Genomic DNA, 25195 nt, shown 5'->3' with positions numbered 1-25195 from the left:
TTTTTTTTTTTTTTTTTTTTCCATTTTGTCTTTTTTCGTGTCCGGCAACGGATCGCAACCCTCAGCGTCGCGCCCGCACCGGACCGGGACCGGCAACGGGATCGCAACCCTCGGTGCTGCGCCCGTACCTCGCTCAGCCAGTGAGCGGGAACCGGTCTGTATGTGGGATCTGAACCCTCAGTGGGAGCGCCGCCGCGGTCCCAAGCGGCGCACTGTAGCAGTGCGCCACCAGGCCGGCCCCTGCATGTGACTTCTGATCAATTCCAACAGCTCAGTTAGAACACACTTGGTCTTATACCATCTTCTGAACTGTTTTTCAAAGAAGCATTGTGGGAAAGAAGTGGTCACCAAAATGTTAAATGCAGAAGCTGGAGGAATTGAAAGAGTTTTCATACTGATTTGGAAGTGTGCACATTGCTATGAGTTCTGGGCAACGACAATATCAGAGTTGCTGGGACCACTTTCAAGGCCCTCATGCTTGATTAATACTGTGTGAGACATGCAGAGATGAACACCATTTTCTTTGTAAATTAGTCACAGGCTTGGTGATTGGAAAGAAACAGGAGCAAGTGGGAAAAATTCCATAGCGGGTGGTGGAAGATGACAGAGCTTTGGGCCAGGCCACTTAACATTTGTCATATTTTAGAATGAGAGTTCCAAAAATAAGTGAGTAAGAAAAGTTGAGTGCCTGGGAGGGAGGAGGAGCCAAAGGGGCAGCTTATCAGGACTGAAGCTTTTCAAATCAGCAGTCTGAGGACAGACTTTGGGTCAATATGAATGCAGAATCTAGTCAAGTTTTGGAAAGTGGAGTAAAATAGCAAACCCAGAGTGAGGGAGACCAGTAAGCCACCACTGGAACCTTCACTTTCCCCTACCTCAGTCACCACCACAATCCTGGGCACCTTACCTTGTTCAACTTGAAATATGATGAGTTTTAAGGATTTCTGGAGATTCTGAGCCTTTGTGGCCAGCTCCAACTTGCATTTGGCTATGTGGTCTATTTGAGGGACGAAGGGCTTTTCATCTGCCACTTTCCATGTACCACTGTCTGTACATACTGCAGCACCTTTCTCAACAGAGGTAGCTTCTGCCTCCTCAGCCAGGGCATCAATGAGGACACTGAGCTTATCATACATTAAGTCACTCTATATAGGGAGGAAGGAGATGGCACATTGTTATGAGGGACCGGTGCTTAAAAGAACAGAATGGAGAGTGGGGGTTGGCACGGAGAGAGGTGGGGAGGAGTAATAGTTGGCCAGGAGCACTGAGCATAAACGGCCACAGGTGGGGAGATGAAGTACATAGGGAAAGAAATGTGTGGGTGGATGTGATGAGATACCAAAGGGTGTTAGGGGATCAAACATGTGTCATTTGTTTCTGAGCAGCCCCAGGCATCAATGTATGCTACCAAATCTTTCTCATGTCAGACTGGCCTATAATATGATGTGTAACATGGCAAACTTGAGAAAAGGTAATCATTTCTAGATTGGTGTTTTCATGGGTATGCTCCTGTGGATGTGGATATGCCTTTGCTTGGGTGCTTGGTGTCTGCTTTTGTATGTGTGTATGTCTGCAGACATACATCTGCATGATTTATGGCTTTGATTCCCAGCTCCATCACTTAATAGTTGGTGACCTGAGGCAAGTTAACCTTTTTGTGCCTCTGTATTCTAGGACAGTTGTGAGGATTAAATAAATTAATACAATAAAAGCAATAGAACAGCCCCTGACACAGAGTAAGTGCTATAGAAGTGTTAGCTATTGTTATAGAGGTGAATGTGAGTGTATTTCTAGTGTGTATTTGTATGTACATATTTTATAGCATGTTCTGGTATACAACCATGTGCATACGTACTTGGTGTACACTTGTGTCTAGTTCTTGGTAGATGCTTGGCATATGCTTAGGTATATGTTACGTGTGTATGCACGCACAGTGCCATTCTTCATTTGGCAAAAGACAGAAGTTTGATGAGGTTGGACCTTCCCCATCAGGGAGGCTCACCAACTGCCCTTCCTTGCCTTCTTTCATAATTTCCAGTGAGAGGCACATTTGCTTTTATTAAAAAGGGGCTCCTGGCTCCACAAAGAGTATAAGACAAAAGGAATGAAAACTTACTTTCAAAATCACAGACTCTATTGCTGTATTGTTTTGTTTTATCCGACTCCAGGCCTTTACAATATCAACCACAAAATCTTCCACTGCTGAGCACAAGAATCTGGAAAGATAAGATAGATGGCATGATATGATATGGACCATGAGATCCAGAGCCCTTCTCTCTTATAACTTCATCACTGTCCATCTTCCTTCTCCTCTGTCTCTTTCTTGATCTTTCCTTCCTCATTCCCAACCCCACCCCTTCTCCTTTCTTTGTTTTTCTCTGTACATATGGTGAAACATGCTCCATCCCCCTTCAGTCCAGTTTCACACTGCTTCACAAGTCTAGTACCTATGAGAGTTTGACTAGAATTTCTTAGTCCTAATTCTCAATTTCCAGAAAAGAGACTTTACTTGGTTCAACTCGGGTCAGGTTTTCATCCTGGGTCAATCAGCTATGGTTCATGGGCCCAGCTGATTTAGTATAGACATAATGACATTGGGAGGACTCGCCTTGTGGGGTGTGTTTCTCAGAGGAGAGTGTGGTAGACCGGGCAGAAACCTCCTAAGGAGATCCAGGAGGAACAAATGACCCACATATTTAGAAGTGGGGAATGTTTTGCTCAGGTTTTGAGAGAGCAGCTATAGGTAGGTACTGTAGAGACTTTTCCTAGTGTCAAAGATGGAAAGCAAGGTGTCCATACTGTAGGGAGCTATGCTCCCTTGAGTGGTCTGGAATGTTATGTTTGCCTTCTGTAGGCCTCCTTCCGAATCTCTGGCTTGCAATTTTGTCTTTTCGGAGCAGCAGGAGCCCTCACCTCAATCTCATCTTTTTTCCCTAAACTTTGGGAAGATAAACATACTTTCCTTGGCCTCAATACCCCGTGCTATCAAAATGACTCCCATATCTGACCTGGGAACAACTTGTGGGGGGCCAAAACACCCCAAATGATTAGAGCTAAAGGAAGACTGACCTCGTTGCGATGATCATCTCCGTGGGGTACTTGGCCTTCAGGATTTTGCTCAACTCAGTGGCTGCAGATTCTAAGTGGTGGATGGCAGCAGCCTAGAGGGAAAAGGAGTGCTCAGCTCTGGAATATTAGCACTGTAGCATAGTATGCTGCCAATCCTCAGCCCCCACAGACTCATTATTTGCTGCTGACTATGAACAATTCAGCTGCCTCTCTGGAAATAATCATAATCAAAAAATTCTTATTGAAGATTCCCAGAGATAATCTTAGATCTGTGGTCATTAAAAAAAATGACAGATATATTTTATTTTCTCTTATTAATAATCAAAAACTCATATGAAGGAGGTACTGTTTGTTCCATGTTTCAAATGAACAATCTTACACTAAATAATAGAGCTGGGATTTGAATCCACATCTTTCCAATGCCAGACTGTCACTTCTTAAATAATAATATTACTAATAATAACAGCATCCTCTTATATAGTACTGACTATGTGCCAGGCTTTTTTGTAAGGTATGTATGTAATTTTTTCATCTACTCCTCATAACAACCCTATGAGATAAAAAATTTTATTATCCCCATTTCACAGAAGAGAAAACTGAGGCACAGAGAAGGAGAAGTTAATAAATGGCAGAGTCAGGATTTGATTCCAGGTAGTCTGGCTCTTGAGTCTGTACTCTAAATTACAACTTCTACTCCTCCCTACCACCCTCTAATTCAAACATCTACCAAGTCCTGATGATTCTGTTTCTTCAGTAGGCCTCAAATATGTCCATTTCTCATTCCTGTTATCACTTCACCAGTCCAAATCACCATCATCTCTTGCCTAGACAACTAGAGCATCTTGTAGCTTTTCTCCTTGCCTTTAGTCTTTATTCCTTCCATTTTTCTCGACAGATCATGGAACTCCTCTGCTTAAAATCCTTCTATTATATAGCAGAATGGATAGATGACTGGATATGTGATAAAGCAAGTATAGTGAAATGTTAATGGTAGAACCTACCATTTCAACTTGCCTGTATGTTTGGAAATTTTCATAATAAAATAAGAAATAAAAAAGCTTCTTTAATTCTCATTGCTCTTAGGATAAAAGTCCAAACTTCCTCCCATGGTTTGGCCCTTCCTGGTCTGGATCCTTATTACTTCTCCAGTCACATCTTTAGTCGCTCTTCCTGCAGGCCCCCTACCTGGCCCCTGTGCCCCAGCCGTTATGAATGTATTTTAGTTCTGTGAATACTCCATGCTCTCTCTTGCCTTTGGGACAATACAGTCTGTTCTATCTGTGTAGAACAGGCCTCCTGTTTCTTATTCTCCTGGTTAACTCCCTCTGGGCCTCAGGTCTCTTCTGAAATGGCACTTCTTTTGAGAAGCTTTCCCTGATTCCTACCAGACTGAGGCAGATAACCCTGCTGTGTGTTCCCAACTCCCTCTACTTCCTTATATATTAATACTCATACTACTTGATTAAAACAATTTATATTTCTATCTCTCCACGTAGACTATGAACTCCATGACAGCAGGGACTATGTTATTCTTCTTTACCCACAAGCATATAAGAACAGATCCTAGAACAGTATCTCACATATAATAGTTACTCCATAAATATTTTGAATGAGTCAATAGGTAAATGGCTGAATTAATTATATCCCCAATGCCTAACACAGTTCTTGGTAAATAGCTGCTGACTAACATGTTCCAAGTCCTCAATGATCTCATTCTCATTGAGCCCTTGTACAATACAAAAACATCTCTCTAAGCTTTGTCTATTATTTTACTGTGTAATAAAGATGTTGGCCTGAACTATAGCTGGGCAATAGTTACCTCAAATTGTTGTATATCCATTTCAACCTGTCCTTTTAGCAGTGGAGTTTGTCTAGGAGTCTCACGGATCATCACACTCCATCTGAAATGAAATTCAAAGACAGTTATTTAGGGGTCTCTTTCATCACAGATTGGAATCACTGCTTCACAGGTCAAGAAAGAGGTCAAATGTTTGTGTGGTGGGGGAAGGTGGGTTGTAGGGGGTTCCCAAGCAATCTCTGGTCATCTTATCTCAAGGTATACCACAAGAGGGGCCTCTGCTTCATGACTTCTATAGGCCAGTGTGATGGAAGGAATTCCCTCAGAGTACTCTGCTTCTCAACCATAGGTAACCATCAAGATTACCTGTGGTACTTTTGTAAAATACACATACCAGGGCCCTGCCTAAGACCTACTGAATAAGAATATTTGTGTTTGGTCCCAGATTGGTATCTTGAAAAACCTCTGCAGGAGATCCTCATGAGCAGCCATAAATCAAATGCTCATATGTCCCAGCATATAAAGTCTTTTTTTTCCCCCTCAAGACATATGATGACAATTCTCTCTCTTCTCTAGAGTAGAGACAATCTAAGCCAGTTGGTTCCGACCCCTCGCCTTTTCTTAATTTCCTTGAGAACCTGATGAAACTATAGACTCTTTCCCAAGAAAAAAATATGCTTACATAGATAATTGGCTGTGCAATTTTTTTCTTCTTTTTATGACTGAATAATAATTGATTATTCATATTTTGGGGGTTCAATGTTGACGTATGTTGATCAAATCAATATTACTAGCATATATATTGTTACAAATCATAATTATTCTTTATGCCCCTTGTCCAGTCTCTCCCCATACCCCTCGTCTCCTCAAGTTGTCGAAATCATACCATCACTTTCATTTTCCACAAATCTGCTGTTCTATCTCCAATTTTAATATCAATTATTAGTAATGATAATAACACCCAGCTTTGTTTATTTTTTTATTTTTTTTATTGGATCATAATTGATTATACAAATTTTGGGGGCTTCAATGTTGATATAGGTTGATCAGATCAATATTATTAGCATATGCATTACTACAGATTGTACTTATTCTTTATACTCCTTAGCCAATCTCTCCCCATCCCCCTTTCTGTCCCCCCCTCACCTCTGATAACCCTGGATTTCTTCTCTTCTTCTGAAAGAGTAATGGTTACTCTATTGATTTGTTACCTAGGTGATCTGTTCAGGGATGAGAGGTGTGTTCAGGTCCCCCACTATTATCATAGTGTAGATGCTTCTTCTGTCACTCTGGAATGGGCTTTGTGGAGAGAGATATCCTCCCCTTTACTTTGGTCTTCTCTGGTGACTCTTCTTGTGCCAATGCACTCAGGTGGTTGGTGGGCCATCTGCACAGTGGTTGTGGTATCTAGCCGCTCTTGCGGTAGCCGCAGCTATTGTGGTGGCTGTGGTGGGCCACCGATATGCAAGTGGTGTGCTCCTTGCCTGGTTGTGGGAAGAGGGGTCACTCCCCAGCTCCAACCTCAGGACCCTGGATGGGCCCCATGGCAGTGGTGGTGTGCCTGGATGTGGGAGGAAGGGTCAGTCCCCAGCTCTATCTGTTTTTACATTATAAGACATTGTTGCAGGTGGGAGAAGGAGGAAGGAGGGGGATGTTGTTAAGGCCCATGGCACCACCCCATCATTCCTGCAGGGGAGACCAAGGGGCTTCCAGTGGTAGCTTGGTTGTTGCTTGGATGAATGCAGATGTCAGTGGAGTGTGGCTGAAGCCCTTGGCCGCCCACCACCTTGGCTCAGGAGCCTGGTGTGCTTACCACAGCAGCTCAGTGGTCATCACTGGGCTGTGTGTGGGTGTCAGGGGGGCATGGCTGAGGCCCTCAGCCCCCCCCCCCCCCTCCTGGTTCAGGGGCCTGGGGCACTTCCTGTGGTGGCTTGTTGGTCATTGCTGGGCTGGTTGTGGGTGTTGCAGGGCATGGCTGAGGCTGCCGGCCCTCCCCGCTCCCTGGCTTGGGGGCCTAGGGGGCTTCCAGTCCTAGGTTTTATAGGTGTTCTTTGATGAAGTGAAACTTTTACTAGTTAATATCAAACTTTGTCTCTGGTCTGTGGGTATTCATTTTTTTCTTTCAGTTCTGTGTTGAATTATTTGCTGTTTCCACTACTTAAACTCTGTACTGGAACTCATTTGTTGTCCTTTGCTTACTTCTAAAATGGAGGAACTTCCTGTGGGGACCAGCACTTGAACCCTGTAGCTAAGCTAAATTGCTGCTTTGCTGCTGATTCCCTGGGGAAGGCTTTTTGTGCAGCTCAGGTTTTAATCTTGACTTTGTAGGTACTTCCGGTCTCATGAGGTCCAGTACTCCTGGGTCGTGTAGAAACTCTGGTCTGGACCTGAGTCTGTTCAGCAAACTGCTCCCCCTGCAGTTCTATATTCTTGCCCAGTCTACATGAAGTGGGCCTGTGCTGATTGGAAGGTAGATCAGCTGTCCTTGTTGTGCCCCAGTGTTCCCTGGTGGCCTGTCTCCCCCACTGCCCACACTCCAAATGCTTCCCATGGGATGGGCCATGTGCTAGTCCGTTGCGACGACTCACCAGCCTCTGAATGGCTCCTTTTTTCAGTTGTCTGTGGCTCCTTTCTCCTGTGTGGGTCCATGGGAACCCTGTTAGTGGTCTTGCTGGCCTGAGGGCCACCAAGGCCCTCTTCTCCCCTGCCGCCTCCAAGCAACTTCATAGGAAGGGCACAGCTGCAGCTTTTGCCAGCTCTTGCTCCATATGCTCACCAGCTTGAAGTGGTCCCTGAAGAATCCTTGAAGCAGCTGGGATTTGAAATGGTAGAAGCGATCCTTTCTTTCTCTCATCATGGCTTCTCCTGACTTCATGCACTCCGTAGGTCTCTCCTCCTCTTCCCCTGATCTCTAGTGGCCCCAGCTTGGCTGTCATTGCTTTTAAATAGTTGTGAATTGGTTGATTTGTGGGAGAAAGTGACACTGGGGACTGTCTATTCCGCCATCTTGGCCAGAAGCTATTATGCAATTTGAAGGAGGTTCACAGAACTCTTGTGGCCTCTGCTCTAGGATCTTTAAGATTTGAAGAGGGGCTTCAGTGATGTTTGAAGGATATATGGTAGAGCCTGGCTTCCTAAGAAACAAGATCCCCAGAATTTCCCTGCATTGAAGCCAGGAAGGAAATGAGGCTTTGTGAGAAGTTAGAGTATTCCTGATTGAGGCGTTATAACTAGGAGTAACTGGTGTGGGACTGAAAGAGGCACAAGGACCTGGTCTTTCAGCCACTCACCTGTCTAGAATCCTCACACTAGCCTGCTTCACTCTGTTGAGGATGTCCAGAGGTGACTTGTTTTTGTTCCAGAATGCCCCCCAGCCCAGGACACGGGCCAGATCATTGCCGGTTCCAAGTGGGATGACTGCCAACTGACACTGTAAGAACAAAAGGAGGCACACTTTTCAGACAGTCCTTCCACCAAGCTTCACCCATGAAAGAACCCAGAGGGTGCTCTTTGGGAAGAATGAGGGACTTAAAAACTGCATGTTCCAGGAAGTATAATGGGGAATGTTTGAAGTTAGGTGAAATTTTTCCTAAGGAGTTGGACCCCGCTTTTAGGAATATAGAACCTACCCAGTAAAGGGGGAAGTTGCTGGAATATGTCAATATTCATAGGTATACTTACATAAGGGAAATATCACCACAGAATTCTATCTGGGCTGGGCCAACCAGACAGGGTGCCTCAGGAGAAAAATCTACTAGGGTCAGAAGAGGAGGGAGCTGCCTAGGGAGAGGGTAAAGAGGTAGAGGAGTTTCTGCCACTCTTGAGACTTGGGGAAGAAATTCAGTGGTCTCAGAAAGGGAAGAAAATTGAGGGCTGAATGCTGCCTGAGGCCACTTCTATTTGCTTGCTCTCCTCCCCTTCAACTCTTCACTTTGAAGCCTGGGGCATAAAGCACTGCTCATTCTTTCTGCCAACTCCTTCATTTCTCCTTTGCATATATAGAAAACCAGAAAATGGTCTTGGTGGGCAGGATTAGATTGGGAATCTGCCAGTCAGATTGACTATGAAACTTGTGAGAAATGTATTTTACAGACAGGGAGAGTGCAGACTTGGGATTTCTGAAGATGGGCAGCTCCACAACCCTACTCTCTCTAGCCGTGGCTAATCTGAGTCAGCCAGGGACTTACTCTTTCATTTAATCCAAAGGCATCAATCAGTGATAAGACCCAGCTCACACTGCCATCTCCACCACAAACCAGAACACGAAAGCGAGCAAAGTTCTTGAACATGCACAGTCTGGAAAGAAGAAGGGGAAAGGGAATCATTTCACAAAAAGCTGGGTATGGAATATACTATAAAGCAAATGTACTTCACAGGGCCTGGTTTTCCAAAGTCTTGCAGTTTCAAATATTGACCTTGCGGAGGACTGGAAATTTTCCTCAGGCTATAAGTCTCTGGTGTAAGATAAAGATTTGTGGCACAGCAAGGTTGCTGGCTCAAGGACAGACTAGTTACTGATTGTTATGTAAAGATACTGAGAAATTGCTCTAAGATCACTTAATTGCCTTACTGGAATGTTATCTGACTTGTTTCACTGAGAGTTACCAGCCTATATTGTTAAACTAGAACCATCTCTGTTTTCTTCCTGTAACTTCCTGGTCTGGAAAATCAATGCAGGAAGAGAACCCCAATTTGGTGTTAATTTCCTGAGGAAGGGTTGTCTCCTGCTGAAGGGTCCCAGGGAAATTAACACTTTGGGGCTTCTTACTGCTCAGAAGAGATGGGCTTTGAGTAATCCTTTGTGTCTCCATCACCCAGGGGAAGAGGGGTGACAAATCCATGGGGGGCGAAGCAACACAGAGCAACAGCTGGGTTTTACATCTCTTTCTTACAATGTGTCAGGACCTAAGGACTGCTGCTTTGACACTCTGCTAACAAGCTTTCATGGGCTGGCCCAGTGGCGCACTGCTACAGTGCACCGCTTGGGAGTGTGGTGGTGCTCCCGCCGAGGGTTCGGATCCCACATACAGACCGGTTCCCGCTCACTGGCTGAGCGAGGTGTGGGAGCAGCACCGAGGGTTGCGATCCTGTTGCCGGTCCCGGTCCGGTACAGGCGCGACACTGAGGGTTGCGATCCATTGCCGGACACGACAAAAAAAACCCCAAAAAAAACAAAAACAAGCTTTCTGCCTTCTTTCTCTTAGCTCCTATCTTTCTGCGTACCTAACACCACCGGCAATTTCCCAGATGCAATCCCAGAGATCAGGAATTGCCTCAACTCACACTCCTCTGTGCCCAACCTTGCTCTGGAAGCCACTAGCAACCTGGCCAAACCAATTTGCTGAGGCCCAGGAAGAATGCCTTGCATGGTGGCCAGTGGCTCACAGGAACCAGGACTGAGCAGCCAGACAGTCCCAAAATAATACAGTCTTGTAGTAGAGGTATATCTATTTGGCCCTGGGGGGAAAAAAGAGTGATGGCAGGAAAGGTAGAAAGCAATATCCCCTTGCCTCTTCCTCTGAGGTCAGGAGGCATAGTTTTACTTCTTCTAAGCAGAAAAGGTGAAGCAAATCTGAGAGCAGGACAGGGATTTCTGGGAGAGGGCTACAAGTCCTCCAACCAGCCACCCTAAAATGCTTTGGAGTTATGTATTTGTGTCCTGACTTAAGAAAATAGCTCTTTCCTGCCTAGGCACATGAACTGATTCCAGGAAGCCTATCCTAGTCTAGAATGTATAGATGGAGGGGTCCCGTCTACATACCCAACTATAACCCTTACCCCATGCTTACCCTGCTTTGGGTCCGCCCTTTGATAGGTCAAACACTTGAGACGGGTTAAGGTACTGCTTGAATTTTCGGAGGAAGACGACCCCTTGATGATCGCCGCTTTTGGAGTTGATGAAGATGAGCAGTGGACATGAACAGGCAGATGACCAATCGAGATTCCAGAAGTCTGAAGATACTACTAATTGGCCTGTTACACGCACACACACATAACAGAAAGAAATAGAAGAAAAAAAAAAGAAAAGGGCCATTGAGATGGAAACAAGACATGACTTCGCATCACATTTTGCAAGGACTTTTTGAGTACGAGTTCCACTCTCCTGAGACTGAGGAGCAAAGGGAAAGTCAGGGCACCATCAAAAAGAGCTTAAAAGTCTTTGTGCAGCTGTTACCAGGCAAAAGACATTTGCTGGGCAACTACTACATGCCAAGCATCATGCTATAGACTCCTAGGCATATAGTCTCTGCCCTCAAGCTGGGGAGATAGACCCATACACAAGAGTGTGTTATAACACAAGGAATAAGGAAACTGGTGCAACATCCAAGGATTAGTAAACCTCTGTGGGGAAACTGAGGAAGGAGAGGACTGAGAGCCCAGGAAGAGAACCAGCATACCAACTAGTTTTCTCTCTGCCTGTGATAGCTCAGTTCTCACAGTGAGAAGATACCAGTTCAGGAGAGAGTGGGAGGAAAGGCTGTCATGTAGCCAGAAGCTAATGACAGAATATTTCAATGTGGGGTGAGGCAAAGAGCTTTAATCACTTCTCTAAGGCTCTGTCAGAGCAATTTGTGTTATCACACCAACTTTCAGGAGAAACAAGACTATAGGGAAATTGTCTGAGCAAGAGAGGAGCTTTGAATAATCCCCAACACTGAAGTTACCCCACAGAGAAGTGGGGTTATAACAGTCTAGATAGCCAAAGCCTGCCAACTCATGCTAAATCTTAGGGCCTGTTGGCAGGGAAACAAGCAGTGAGCAATGGTCCCACGGGAGCCACTAGACAAATAGTGAGTGTCCAAACTCTTTTGAGAGATGCCCCAGCAAAAATATATGCACAGGGCAAAAGGCATGTGGCTAACTCCTGAATGGGGTTGGGTGTGTTGAGATGTCCCATTTGTTTAACCTGGGTGAAAGGGAGCCTGAAAGAAATCTGCTTGAGTAGATTTCATGGCTGTTTTGCCTAAAAATACCTAAGTCAGGCTACTTCAATGGGGCAATTTCCACTCACTGGCCAGTAGAACTTAAAGGTATCCAAAGCCAGCTAGCCAGTTATGCACCAAATTTTCAGGGCTTGCCAGGACTTACAGCTATAAGGAGAGTCTGCTGTGTCTCCTCAGTAGAATGGTTGGAAGTAGTTACTTTCCCCAAACACATTATCCAAAAGTAGTACCCTTTTCAACATTTTTTTTTTTTTACAAAAGGTAATATGTTGACACAATGGTAGTTAAGACACATTAATTCATTCATTCAACAAATATGTATTTAGTGCCTTCTCTGTGCCTGTCATTACTTTATGTTCTGAGAATACAGTGGTGGACAAGATTAAAACAGTCTCTGCTCTCGTGGAACTTATATTTTAATGGAGGAAGATAGACCATAACAAATAAATATAAAAAAAATGTGTTATGAAAAAAAGTAAATCAGAGAAAGGGGGAGAAGATTGAAGGGGATGTTATTTTAGATAGAGTAGTCAGGGATGGCTTGTCCAGGGAGGTGACATTTGAGATGGGACTTGATGAAGTGAGAGAGTGATCAATGTAGATATCTGCAAGGAGAGTTTTTTTTTGAGCAGGAAGAAGTATAAGTGCTAGAACCTTGAGAAGGGAAACTGTCTGGGGTGTCTGAGGACCAGTGAAGAGAAAAGCATGGCTGGTGTAGAGTGAATCAGGGAAGAGTGGCAGATGAGGTCAGAGAGGTGACAGGGGACAGATAAAATAACAAGGTGTTAGAAGATGAGACTTCCAGAAGATGATGGACTAGAGGTGCCCAGGGTGTGTTCCTCTTGCAGAAGAAGATTGAAATGGGCCCACTGCCATAGATGCTACAGCCATTGTCCAGTCCCAGAGCCATTGCCTATCACAGAGCAGTTCCCCACAGAGCAGCACTCCTGCAGGTTGCCCATCGCTGAGCCACAGACTTTGCAGGCATGAGGGAGATAGCTGCAACCACTATTGCCATTGTCTTCACTGTGAGGTAACCCTGATGCCACCAAGGACACTACAGATGCAAGGGACATGGCTGCAGCTGCCATCACTACTGCCACTGCTACAAGATAACCCCACTGCTGCCAAGGACACGGCAGACATGAGGGAGGCAGTTGAAGCCGCTGATGCCACTGCTGCCCCCACAAGGTAACCCTGCTCCTGCCAAGGACACTGCAGACATGAGGGAGATGGCTACAGCTGCCAGCACTACTGCCACTGGCATAAGATAACCTTGCTGCTGACAAGGACACTGCCGTGGACACCACTTTGGACACTGCAGATGTGAAGGAGGCAGTTGCAGCTCCCAGCACTCCTGCTGACCCCCACAAGGTAACCCTGCTACCACCAAGGACACTGCCAAGGACACCACAGATGCCAGGAAGGCAGTTGCAGCCACTGGTGCCACTGCCACCCACACAAAGTAATCCTGCTGCTGCTAAGGACCCCATAGACACCAGGGAGAGAGTTGCAGCTGCCACTGCCACTGCCACGAAGTAACTCTGATGCCACTGCAAACACTGTAGCTGTATGGGCCAATACCACATACACCACAGACAAGCAGTTGGCTACTGCAACCACCACTGCTGCAGTCATGACCACTGGCTTCACCAGGCAGCCACCATTGTTGGGTGAGCAGCCTGCTACTGCTAGAGCCTCTGTTGCCACATGGGCAGCCCACCAAAGCCACCTCCACAACCACTGCTGCTGCAAGGGTGGCCGGTAACTGCAACAGCAGCCACAGCAGCCATTGAGACTGCAGGTGGACCACTAACCCCTCAACTTCACTGACGCAAGGAGGGTCACTAGTAGAGTCCAGGGAAGGAGAGTAATAGAAGAAGCAACTGCTCTACCAGATGACCAGACATCAATGTAAAGATACTAGAGATATGAACAAACAAGAAAATATGAGTCCACCAAAGGAATACAATAATTCTCAAGTACCAGAATCCATAGAAGAGGAAATACTTGAAATGACTGAAAAAGAATTCTGAGTAAAAATCTTAAGGAAACTCATTGAAATACAAGAAGATGCAGTTAGATGATACAATGAACTAAGCAAAACTATCCAGGATATGAAGGAGGAAATTTACAGATTAATACTTTAAAAAAGAAAATAGCAGAACTCATGGAACTGAAAGAGTCATTCAATGAAATAAAAAACACAATTGAGAGCTTAAGCAGCAGGTTAGAGCAAACAGAAGAAAAAATTTCTGATCTTGAAGACAGTCTTCAAAATAACTCAGGCAGACAAAAAAGAAAAAAAATTTAAAAATGAAGAAAATCTAAGTGAGATAGCAAACAACCTTAAGTGCACAAACATCCAAATAATGGGTATTCCTGAAGGGAAGGAAGAAGGAAAAGTCATTGAGAAAATATTTAATGAAATAATAGCAGAAAACTTCCCAGATATAGGGGGAGACACAGGCCTTCAGATCCAGGAGGCTCGAAGATCCCCAAACAGATTCAATCCAAAAAGATTCTCTCTGAGGCACATTACAGTCAAACTGGCAAAGCTCAAAGACAAAGAACAAATCCTAAAAGCAGCAAGAGAAAAATGTCAAGTCAACTATAAGGTAGCCCCCATCAGACTAACAGGAAACTTCTCAACAGGAACATGACAAACCAGAAGAGAACGGGACAATATATTCAAAATACTAAAAGAAAAAAAACTGCCAGCCAAGAATACGATACCTAGCAAGGCTATCCTTCAGAAATGAGGGAGGAATAGTGTAGTTCCCAGACACACAAAAACTCCGAAGGTTCACCACCACACAACCAGCCCTACAAGAAATCCTCAAGGGAGTCCTGCATCTGTAATCCAAAAGTGATAATCACTACAATGAATATGCAAGAAAGAACAAAACCCACTGAGTGGGTGCAATGCAAATGAGAAAGAGAAAGAAACTGTATCTTACCACCTCCAAAACCCAACAAACACCAAAGACAAAGAATAAAAGGGAAAGAAACAGAAGATATTTAAAACATCCAAATGAAAATTGATAAAATGCCAAAAGTAAGACAATGCCTTTCAGTAAGAACCCTAAATGTAAATGGATTAAATCCCTCACTCAAAAGACACATACTGGCTGATTGAATTAAAAAGCTAGACCCAACTCTATGCTGTCTACAAGAGACTTACCTCACCTGTAAAAACACACAGACTAAGAGTGAAGGGATGGGAAAAGACATACCCTGCATATGGAACTAAAAAAGGAGCAGGAGTTAGCTATTCTTATATCAGATAAAATAGACTTTAAATCAAAAACTATAAAAAGAGACAAAGAAGGACACTATATAATCATAAAGGGATTTATCCAGCAAGAAGACATAACAATGTCATAACAATCATAAATGTATATGCACCCAACATCAAAGCAACCAGATATATAAAGCAAATATTATTAGACTTAATGAAAAAGATAGACCCAAATATGATAATAGTTGGGGACCTGAACACCCCTTTGTCAACATTAGACAAATTGTCTAGGCAACAAATGAACAGAGAAACACACGATTTAAATCATACTTTAGACCAATTGGACTTGGCAGATATCTACAGAATATTTCATCCAACAACCGCAGAATATACATTCTTCTCATCAGCACGTGAAACATTCTCCAGGATAGACCACATGTTAGGTCAGAAATAAAATCTCAACCAATACAAAAAAAATTGGAATTATTCCATGTATTTTTTCTGACCACAATTGATTAAAACTAGAAATCAATAACAAACAAAACTCTGGAAACTATACAAATACATGGAAATTAAACAACATTCTACTTAATGACATATGGGTCCAAGAAGAAATTAAGCAGGAAATCAAAACATTTATTGAAACTAATGAAAATAATGACACATCATACCAAAACCTGTGGGATACTGCAAAAGAAGTACTAAGGGGGAAATTTATTGCACTAAATGCTTACCTCAGAAGAATCGAAAGATGGGAAGTAAACAACCTAACACTTCACCTTAAAGAATTAGAAAAAGGAGAACAACGTTCCCGCTCACTGGCTGAGCGAGGTGCGGGCGCGGCACCGGGGGTTGCGATCCCGTTGCCGGTCCCGGTCCGGTACGGGCGCGACACTGAGGGTTGTGATCCGTTGCCGGACACGAAAAAAGACAAAAAAGGAAAAAAAAAAATCAAGCCTCAACAAATTTTAAAAATTGAAATCATTTCAAGTATCTTCTCAGACCACAATGTATTAAAACTAGAAATCAATAACAAGCAAAACTCTGGAAACTATACAAACACATAGAAATTAAACAATGTGCTACTGAACAACATATGGGTCCAAAAAGAAATTAAACCAGAAATCAAAAAATTTCTTTAAACCAACTAAAATAAAGACACATTGCATCAAAACCTGTGGGATACTGCAAAAGCAGTACTAAGAGGGAAGTTTATTGCAATAAATGCTTACATCCAAAGAACAGGAACATTATACAACCTAATGCTACACCTCAGAAAACTAGAAACACAAGAACAATCAAATCCCAAAGTTAGAGGATGGAGAGAAATAATTAAAATCAGATCAGAAATAAATGAAATAGAAACCCCCAAAATGACAAAAGATCAATGAAACAAAAATCTGGTTTTTTGAGAACATAAACAAAATAGACAAGCCATCAGCTAGGCTAACTAAAAAAAAGAGTAGGGAAGATCCAAATAAAACTACAAGTGAAAAAAGAGAAAACACAACTGATACCACAATAATAAAAAGAATCATTAGAATCAAAGAATATTCAATACAAAGAATATTATGAACAACTATATGCCAAGAAATTTGAAAACCTGGAGGAAATGGATAAACTTCTGGACACATAAAATCTACCAAGACTGAACCAAGAAGAAATACAAAACCTGAACAGACCAATAATAATCAATGAGATTGAAGCAGTAATTAGCAGTCTCCCAACAAAGAAAAGCCCAGGACTGGATGTCTTTATTGCTGAATGGTATCAAACTTTTTCAGAGGAATTAATACCAATACTCTTCAAACTACTCTAAAAAATTGAAACAGAGGCCATTCTCACAAACTTAATCTATGAGCCCAGCATCACCCTGATACCAAGACTAGGCAAAGAAAAAATATAAAAAGAAAACTATAGGCCAATATCTTTGATGAACATTGATGTAAAAATCCTCAATAAAATATTAGTAAATAGAATACAGCAACACATCAAAAAAATTATATGCCATGATCAAGTGGGATTCATCCCAGGAATGCAAGGATGTTTCAACATACACATGTTAATAAATGTGATGCACCACATCAACAAAATCAAGGACAAAACCCATCTGATTATCTCAATAGACACATGAAAAGCATTTGACAAAATTCAACAACCTTCATGATAAAGACTCTCAGGAAATTAGATATAGAAGGAAAGTATCTCAATACAATAAAAACTATATACAACAATCCCACCACTAATATCATACTGAACAGGAAAATACAAGGATGATCACTATCACCACTCCTATTTAACATAGTATTGGAAGTACTAGCCAGAGCACTCAAGCAAGAGAAAGGAAAAAAAGGGCATCCAGACTGGAAAAGATGAAGTCAAATTGTCCCTGTTTGCAGATGCCATAATCCTGTAAATAGAAAAGCCTAAAGACTTTGCAAAAAAAAATTCTTAGAGTTGATGAATGATTTCAGTAAAGTTGCAGGATACAAAATCAACACACAAAAAATCAGTAGTGTTTCTATACTCCAACAACAAACTAGCAGAAAAAGAAATCAAGAAAGCAAGCCCATTACAACAGTCACAAAAAATATAAAATACCTAGGAATGAATTTAACCAAAGAGGTGACAGATCTCTATGCTTAGAACTACAAAACACTGCTAAAAGAAATTAAAGCGGACACAAAAAGATGGAAAGACATTCCATGCTCTTGGATTGGAAGAATTAACATTGTGAAAATGTCCATACTACCAAAAGTGCTCTACAGATTCAATGTAATCCCCATCAAAATACTAATTGCTTTCCTGTTTCACAGAAAAGCAATCCTAACATTCATATGGAACAACAAAAGACCCAGATTAGCCAAAGAAATCCTGAGCAAAATAAATAAATAAATAAATAAATAAATAAATAAATAAATAAACCAGAGGCATATCACTACCTGTCTTCAAATTACACTACAAAGCTATAGTAACCAAAACAGCATGGTACTGGCATAAAAACTGACACTTGGACCAATGCAACAGAATTGGGAACCCAGAAATCAACCCACAGACTTACAGCCAATTGGTCTTTGACAAAGGAAACAAGAACGTATATTGAGTAAAAGGCTGCCTCTTCAATAAATGGTGCTGGGAAAACCAGACATCCACATGTTGAAGAATGAAACTAGACCAGCACCTCTCACCATGTACTAATATCAACTCAAAAATGGATTAAAAACTTAAATATAAGACATCAAACTATAAAACGACTAAAAGAAAACATAGGGGAAACGCTTCAGAAAGTAGGACTTGACAAACAATTTATGAATATGACCTCCAAAGCATAGGCAACAAAAGGAAGAATAAACAAATGGGATTACCTCAAACTAAAAAGCTTCTGCACAGCAAAAGAAAGAATTAACAGAGTGAAAACACGACCAACAGTGTGGGAGAGAATATTTGCAAACCATGCATCTGACAAAGGAATAATGTCTGGAACATGTAAGGAACTCAAACAACTTAGCAGTAAAGAAACAACCAAATTAAAAAATGGGCATAGGAGCTGAATAGACATTTCTCAAAGAGAGATATACAAATGGCCAAAAACACATGAAAAATGCTCAACATCACTCAGCATCAGGGAAATGCAAATCAAAATCACATTGGGATATCATCTCACTCCAGTTAGACTGGCTATATTATCAGAAAGATGGAGAATAACAAATGCTGGTGAGGATGTAGAGAAAGGGGAACCCTCCTATACTGTTTGTGGGACTGTGAATTGGTACAGCCATTATGGAAAACAGTATAGAGTTTCCTCAAAGAACTACATATAGATCTGCAATATGATCCAGTAATCCCACTGCTGGGTATATACCAAAAGGAGTGGAAATCATCATGTCAAAGAGATACCTGCATTCCCATGTTTATCATAGCTCTATTTACAATAGCCAATAGTTGAAACCAACCTAAGTGTCCATCACTGAATGACTGGATAAGGAAAACATGGTATATATACACAATGGAATACTACTCTGCCATAAAAAAAGAATGAAATATTGACATTTGCAGCAACATGGATGAACTTAGAGAAAATAATGTGAAGTAAAATAAGCCAGGCACAGAAAGAGAAATACAACATGTCCTCACTCATATGTGGGAGCTAAAAAATAAACAAATAAATAAGTATAAAGAAAAGAGAAAGATACAAGAATCACAATAATATGTTGAACTTTCAAAAGTAGAGAACAGAACTGAGTTTACCAGGGGTGGGAAAGGGAGAGGGGGAGGGGGTTAAGGGAGGAATTGGTAAAGGGCCACGAAAGACGATTACATTGTATAATGTTGAATATACTAATTATCCTGATTTGAGCATCACATATTGCACACAGGTTATGACAGTCAACTCTGTACCCCACAGGTATGCACAGTCAACTATGTTACAATAAAAAAAAAGATGTTAGAAGAAGCAGTACACAAATAAGAGTGAAACTGTTCAGTATGGAATTGAAACATTAGGGTTCAGGTTATAAAATATATTTAAAAAATAGTCAAAAGGTGGTATCTTTTTATATGTTTGCTCCCTTACCAACTAACAAGGCAGGCCCCAACTCATGGCCTGGTCCCAGGTTTACCTCTCCTTTTCTTAGAGTCTAGCTCTGCTCTGTCCTTCCCTTCCTCACCTAGAAACCTCCTGTGAACACCCTCTAGATGACCATGTGACTTTGTTATGTACCCCAATTAAAGGACTTGTGGAAACAACTTCCTGCCAATGTTTGGTCAACTTGTGAGGTATGGTTGGAAGCAAGGACTCCCCCTGCTAGAGGTCCTGTAATAAATCTATGCCCCCCACTGTTTTTTAACAGTGTCAAAGGCCCTCTGGGGGTAGTCCCTCTCTAAAAGTGAGGCAGCAGTGGCAGTGAGACCAAGTACTGTGTGGTACTTGGGCCTCAGTTTCCTTATCTACAAAATGGATCATTCAAAAAAACTAACTTGTTTCCCAGTGCTTAGATGAAAACGAACCTTTATAAAGCTAGCCATTACACTGATGAGAAAAGAAAATATAACTTGGCTCTTAAAGATGAAAAGATAGTCAAACTTATTCATAATAAGAAATATCTAAATTAAAACTAAGCCATGGTACCGACCACATATTTCTTGTCCAGAAGATCGAGATTTTTCAAAAAAATTATATAACATACTTGATTGAGGAGGCCATGGGTAAATATGTACTCTCATACACTGAGGATGGAAGCGTGAAGTGACACATGTCCTGTGGAGGGCAATTTGAAGTATCTATGAAAATAACAAAGGCATATGCGTTTTGACCTAGTAATTCTACTTCTGGGAATTTTTTCTATAGATGTATATGTAAAATGATATGTGTGGGGCTGTTCGTTGAAGCATTGTTTGTAATAGCAAGAGATTTAAAATCACCAGATTATGCACCAACAGGGGACTGGTTAATTAAGTTATGGTATATCCATATGATGGGATATCTTGTAGCTATAAAAAAGAGTGAGGAAGCAATCTTTTGTAGATACGGAAAGATCTCCAAAATACATTGTGAAGGAGAGAAAGAGAGGTGCTGAACAATGTGCATAGTATTATGAAGGGGGGATATAAGAATATTTATTTATATTTACTAATATATACATGAAAAACTACTGGAAGGTATTCAAGAAACTAATGGCAGTAGCTAACTGTCAGTAGAGATGTGGAAGGGCTGTGGGAAACTGAGAAGATCAGACATAACAGCAAGGTTTTTCACAAGTAATGTTTATATATGTGTATTTATTTTTGAATCATGAATATATTAACTAGTCAAGAATTAAATTAATAAATAGGGAAAAAGAATTATGCTAATGCTATCTGTAAGTTCAGTAATCATCAGAGTGTAGCTGAAACCATTTTTAGATCTATTTGTCAGCTTGGAGTCTGAGATGGTTTCTGTAGTATACTTCCATAAGAGAATGCAGCTGTGTGGTACAGATGGTTGCCCTCCAGGTTTATTCACTAACTAGAGCAAACATCTTAACTTCTCTGGCTATCCATTTCTCCATATGTATAATAGTAGCATGTTGCAATGATTAATAAAATAATCCAGGGTGGGGAGGTGGGGATGAGAAGCTGCTAGATAAAGAGAAAGTTCTGTAATAAAGGGAACTCAAACTTCAGTGTCAAACCTCATTTGGTTACAGATGCAATGACAACGGGAAGCAGCACTGGCCAGAAGCCAGTCCCAGGGGAATACAGGGGCGGCCGCATATAGCATTTCCCCCAGAGGCAGAGAATTTGAGGAAGGCCAAGTTTGTCAAGGGAATCTGGTAAACTAGATGACAAAAATGGGAGCAACTGTGGGCTGGAATGTAGCAATATTAGGCAGATTTATAACCAGGTAAACAACCCTGGTCACAAGGTTGCTTTTGAATAGACTGATGTTAATCATAAGGAAGTGTCCTGTACTATTCCACAATTTTAATCAATGATTCAGATCAAAACACAGAAGGCTGGCTTGTGAATTTTGAAGTACCCAAAGCTGGAGGAAGAGCTACTGGATGATAGAATCAACATTGAAAAATTATCTCAACAGGCTGATGAGTCAAAGTCAACAGATGAAATGTAAAGGGAATAAATGTGAACTTGGCCTTTAGGCTCAAGGACATAAATTGCACCAGAACAGGACAATAGGGACTTGGCTTAGCAGCATCAAGTGTAAAACGGGCTTAGGGGATTTAGTTGACTTTAAGCTCTAGATGAATCAACAGCCTCAAAGAACCTTTCACAAAAAGCTCATGCTTCTTTGAGCTGCATTAATACAACTGCAGTGACCCAAACCAGGGAGCCAACAGTCTCACTCAAATTTGTTCTGTTCATTCCCCAGAGGGATGCTCAATTGGTATAAATAAGGTTGGCTTACTGTTTGTTCCTCTCCCTATACTTTTAAAATCATCTTTTACAAATGTCAATTCATTTTAACCTTCATAACACACTTGAGTACAACTATCATTCCCTATTGGCAGAAAACAAATGACAAATGAAGCACAGAGAGGTTAAGTAACTTGTCCAGGGTTACACAGTTAGTAAATGATGGAGTGTGCTCCTAGGACTAATAGCATCAGCAGCATCTGGGGACTTGTTAGAAATGCAAATTCTTGGGCCCCCCCAGATTTACTGAATGAAAGGCTCTGAGGGGAGGGCACTGAAATCTGTGTTTTAACAAGCCTTCCAGATGATTCTGATGCCTGCTCATGTTTGACAACCACCGCACTACACTATTTTGCCTTCATATAAATAAGTGATGCTGTCTTAGTCATCTCTTATTCTCTAGATTGCTCAGCACTGAGCCTTACATACAGGTAGTATTCAGTAAATGTATTAATGAATTCATGTAAAAAATCTTGACTGCATATACCATATACCCAGGTCTGAGTTAAGTGCTAGGGATACAGAGAGTTTACTGTCTGGGGTGGGAGCCAGACATGTGTTATGTGTTAGGTGCTCTGAGATATGTGTTCTTGGTTTACAGTAAAGGAAGTAATTATTTTTTTTCTGGTGAAGTGGGAAGAGGCCATTACAGAAGCCATCAGAGAAGATAACGCTTGATTTGAGCTGGACCATTAAGGATGAGAGAAGGAATTTACCAAGCAGACTGGGTAGGGAAAAGGGGTAACTGGAAGGCATTCTCAAAAATTGAAGTCTGATTACAGAATAAATGGATGTGTGAATGGATAAATGTTACTCAACACTGGCAAGGGCTTCCTCAGAATGTCGTTGGCTGGATGCCCTCACCCTGGACACTGGAGAAGGGATTCCCTAGCTTGGCTGGAGGTTTGGGTCAGATCATTTTTAAGGACTTTACCACCTCTTAGTTTCTATGACTGGAAAATTCAAAAAAAGATTCCTCTGGAGTGGGACTTCCCAACAGGGAACCTACCCATTAAAGTGCATATTTGCCGAGGCCAAGAAGCCAGGAAGAGTCAAGAAGATAGGGAGGCCTTAGAAGACTTTCCTAAGAAGTTCCAGGCCAAGTAATGCATTATAGAAAGAAGGGCTCTCAGAGAGTGAAATTCATTTGCATCAAGATTGCATATGCCTAGGAGGAAAGGCTAAAAGCTGACTAATGGGTATAAATGAGACAATTCACAAAAGAATACTTAAGCTAAGGTGCTTCTAAGTGATAATATTATATCATTGGTGGAAAGCAAAAGAAAACAGAATGCCATTAGTTGACCAACTATAAAAAGAATAAGAAGTGATATAGGATAGGAAAAAAAATGAAAAAAAAAAAAAAACACCTCAAGTTCCACGAGGACGGTAAACACAGAACGTATGTGGCCCGGTTACAAAGGAGAGGTAGCATCCTCCTTACCACCTATTTGGGGTGATTTGTGGGATGCTGAAGTGGGCCCTCTGCTCAAAGACATTTTCCCTAGGTCCCTGTGGGGGTGAGTAAAAAGTCTCAGATTCAAAATTAGGTTAACTTCATTAGCAGCCTGAGAAATCAGCTGACTAGTTTGCTACTTTTCCTCTTTTATCAACCCCTTCTTTCCCTAGTTACTTCATTCTCCTATCCAGTCAAGCATCTCTTATTTACCAAGTCATCAATCTCACCACTATTTGGTGAATGACTCCATGTGGATAAATACTTGAGTAGATCTGGGAATAATATATGCATGTATCCCTAAGTTCTGCTTTGTGTCTGTACATGTCATTATGGGGACATATGAGTACACTTGCCTGCAGAAATCTGTGAACGGCTCATTCCATGTACTAAGGTCTATCCGTCACTGTGTTAGGGTTGGAAAAAGAACTGAAAGAGACTAGCATGGCTGAGTTTTACATGTGTGTGTGTATGTGTATGCACATATATGAGCACACGTGTACACATGTGCTTTGTCTAGTTCTAAGACTGCTGTAATGGCCACAGGAATTCTTGCCCCCTTCTGTTCTCCAAGGAAAACATATACTTTATTTTCTTTTCCTTTCTTTGCTTCCAGCTAATGCTGGCTCTTCCCTAGCAATGAAGTGAGTAGCAAGCCTCAATATGTGAATACTTTTTAAGCCAATGACATGTTGGTTCATTAATCACTCCTGGACCAGTGGACATCCCATGTGTTAGAGATGGATAGATTAGCATATTAGAGAAATATAGATTAAAACATTCCAGGAAGGATTTAAACTTTCCTCCAGTAAGTGAAATTGACCATATATAGAGTGAAACTAACCAAACACAAACTGAAATTAATGAGCAGTGTATCTCTTCCCTAGCTTACTGAAATAGTAACATGTCAGTAGTAAATATATTAGATTTCTAAATTTCTTAGTATTAGTAAACTAGGTCAGGTCGTTTTAGTTGTGATACGTTGTTTTGATCTTGACAGCTCCAACTCTTTAATAATGTGTAATGGGAAAAGCAAATGAATAACTTGAAGGCAGGAAGGAGAGTCTCTCAGAAGCAAATAAATAGTAAGGGGGGAGAGGTGGACTAAAAAAGGCATCCTTAACAAATGCCAAAGAGTGAATCATCCCTGTGGGATTTACAGTTTCCATTAGCCTGGAAGACAAGATATTTAGTTGTCCAAGACTAGGGATTTAATTTTGTGGTCCTTTGGGGCTATGTTTATAGATACTTAGGGCCTTTCCATATTATAATTTATCCTTACAGTAGACAGTTTCATTACCATTTACAGATGGGGTAAGCACTCAGAGAATGTAAGTGACTTACTCAAGGTCACCTGGCTAGTAAGTGACTAAAAATCATGGTTTCCTGGCCCTTTGTTTTGTTTCATTTTGTTTTTCCTTACACCATGCTGCCTCCATATCTCATCTATTCTTAAAAAATCAACATGAAAACTAAACAAAACACCCCCTCCTTTGCCCCTGCTTTCTCTATTGTAACATTACTAGACCGTTTGATAGAATACTCTACACAAAGTTTACTCTTGCTGCATTCATTTCATTACTACCTCCTTTCTGCTCAACCTCCCACACTGGTTAACACTCCTAACATTTTCTGACCTCTATGTGTCTCTACCATTGCTTCAGTAATTGTTATATTATATCCATATCCTGGATCCATAATAATCATTAGCTCTGACAATGTCCATGTCTTAGATCTCTCTGTTGCCTTCAAGCACCTTATAAATAGTTCTCAAC

The 25195-nt window shown here is 41.6% G+C and overlaps 1 protein-coding gene across 1 annotated transcript in view; it reads right to left on the bottom strand.

Moving 5' to 3' along the window:
- DGKK (diacylglycerol kinase, kappa) overlaps window positions 1–25195 on the bottom strand; it is a gene marked incomplete at its 5' end in the record, with an annotated part of 76345 nt that overhangs the window by 18799 nt on the left and 32351 nt on the right. The window contains 7 exons of the mRNA XM_008593186.1: window positions 908–1145; window positions 2117–2216; window positions 3070–3161; window positions 4889–4970; window positions 8158–8297; window positions 9055–9163; window positions 10657–10840. Coding sequence (XP_008591408.1) covers window positions 908–1145; window positions 2117–2216; window positions 3070–3161; window positions 4889–4970; window positions 8158–8297; window positions 9055–9163; window positions 10657–10840 — 945 coding nt within the window. The remainder of the gene's footprint in view (window positions 1–907; window positions 1146–2116; window positions 2217–3069; window positions 3162–4888; window positions 4971–8157; window positions 8298–9054; window positions 9164–10656; window positions 10841–25195) is intronic.

Source organism: Galeopterus variegatus, unplaced genomic scaffold (assembly GCF_000696425.1).
Source record: "Galeopterus variegatus unplaced genomic scaffold, G_variegatus-3.0.2 Scaffold8855, whole genome shotgun sequence".
Taxonomy (NCBI): Eukaryota; Metazoa; Chordata; class Mammalia; order Dermoptera; family Cynocephalidae; genus Galeopterus; species Galeopterus variegatus.
This window is presented reverse-complemented; position numbering and strand designations above follow the sequence as displayed.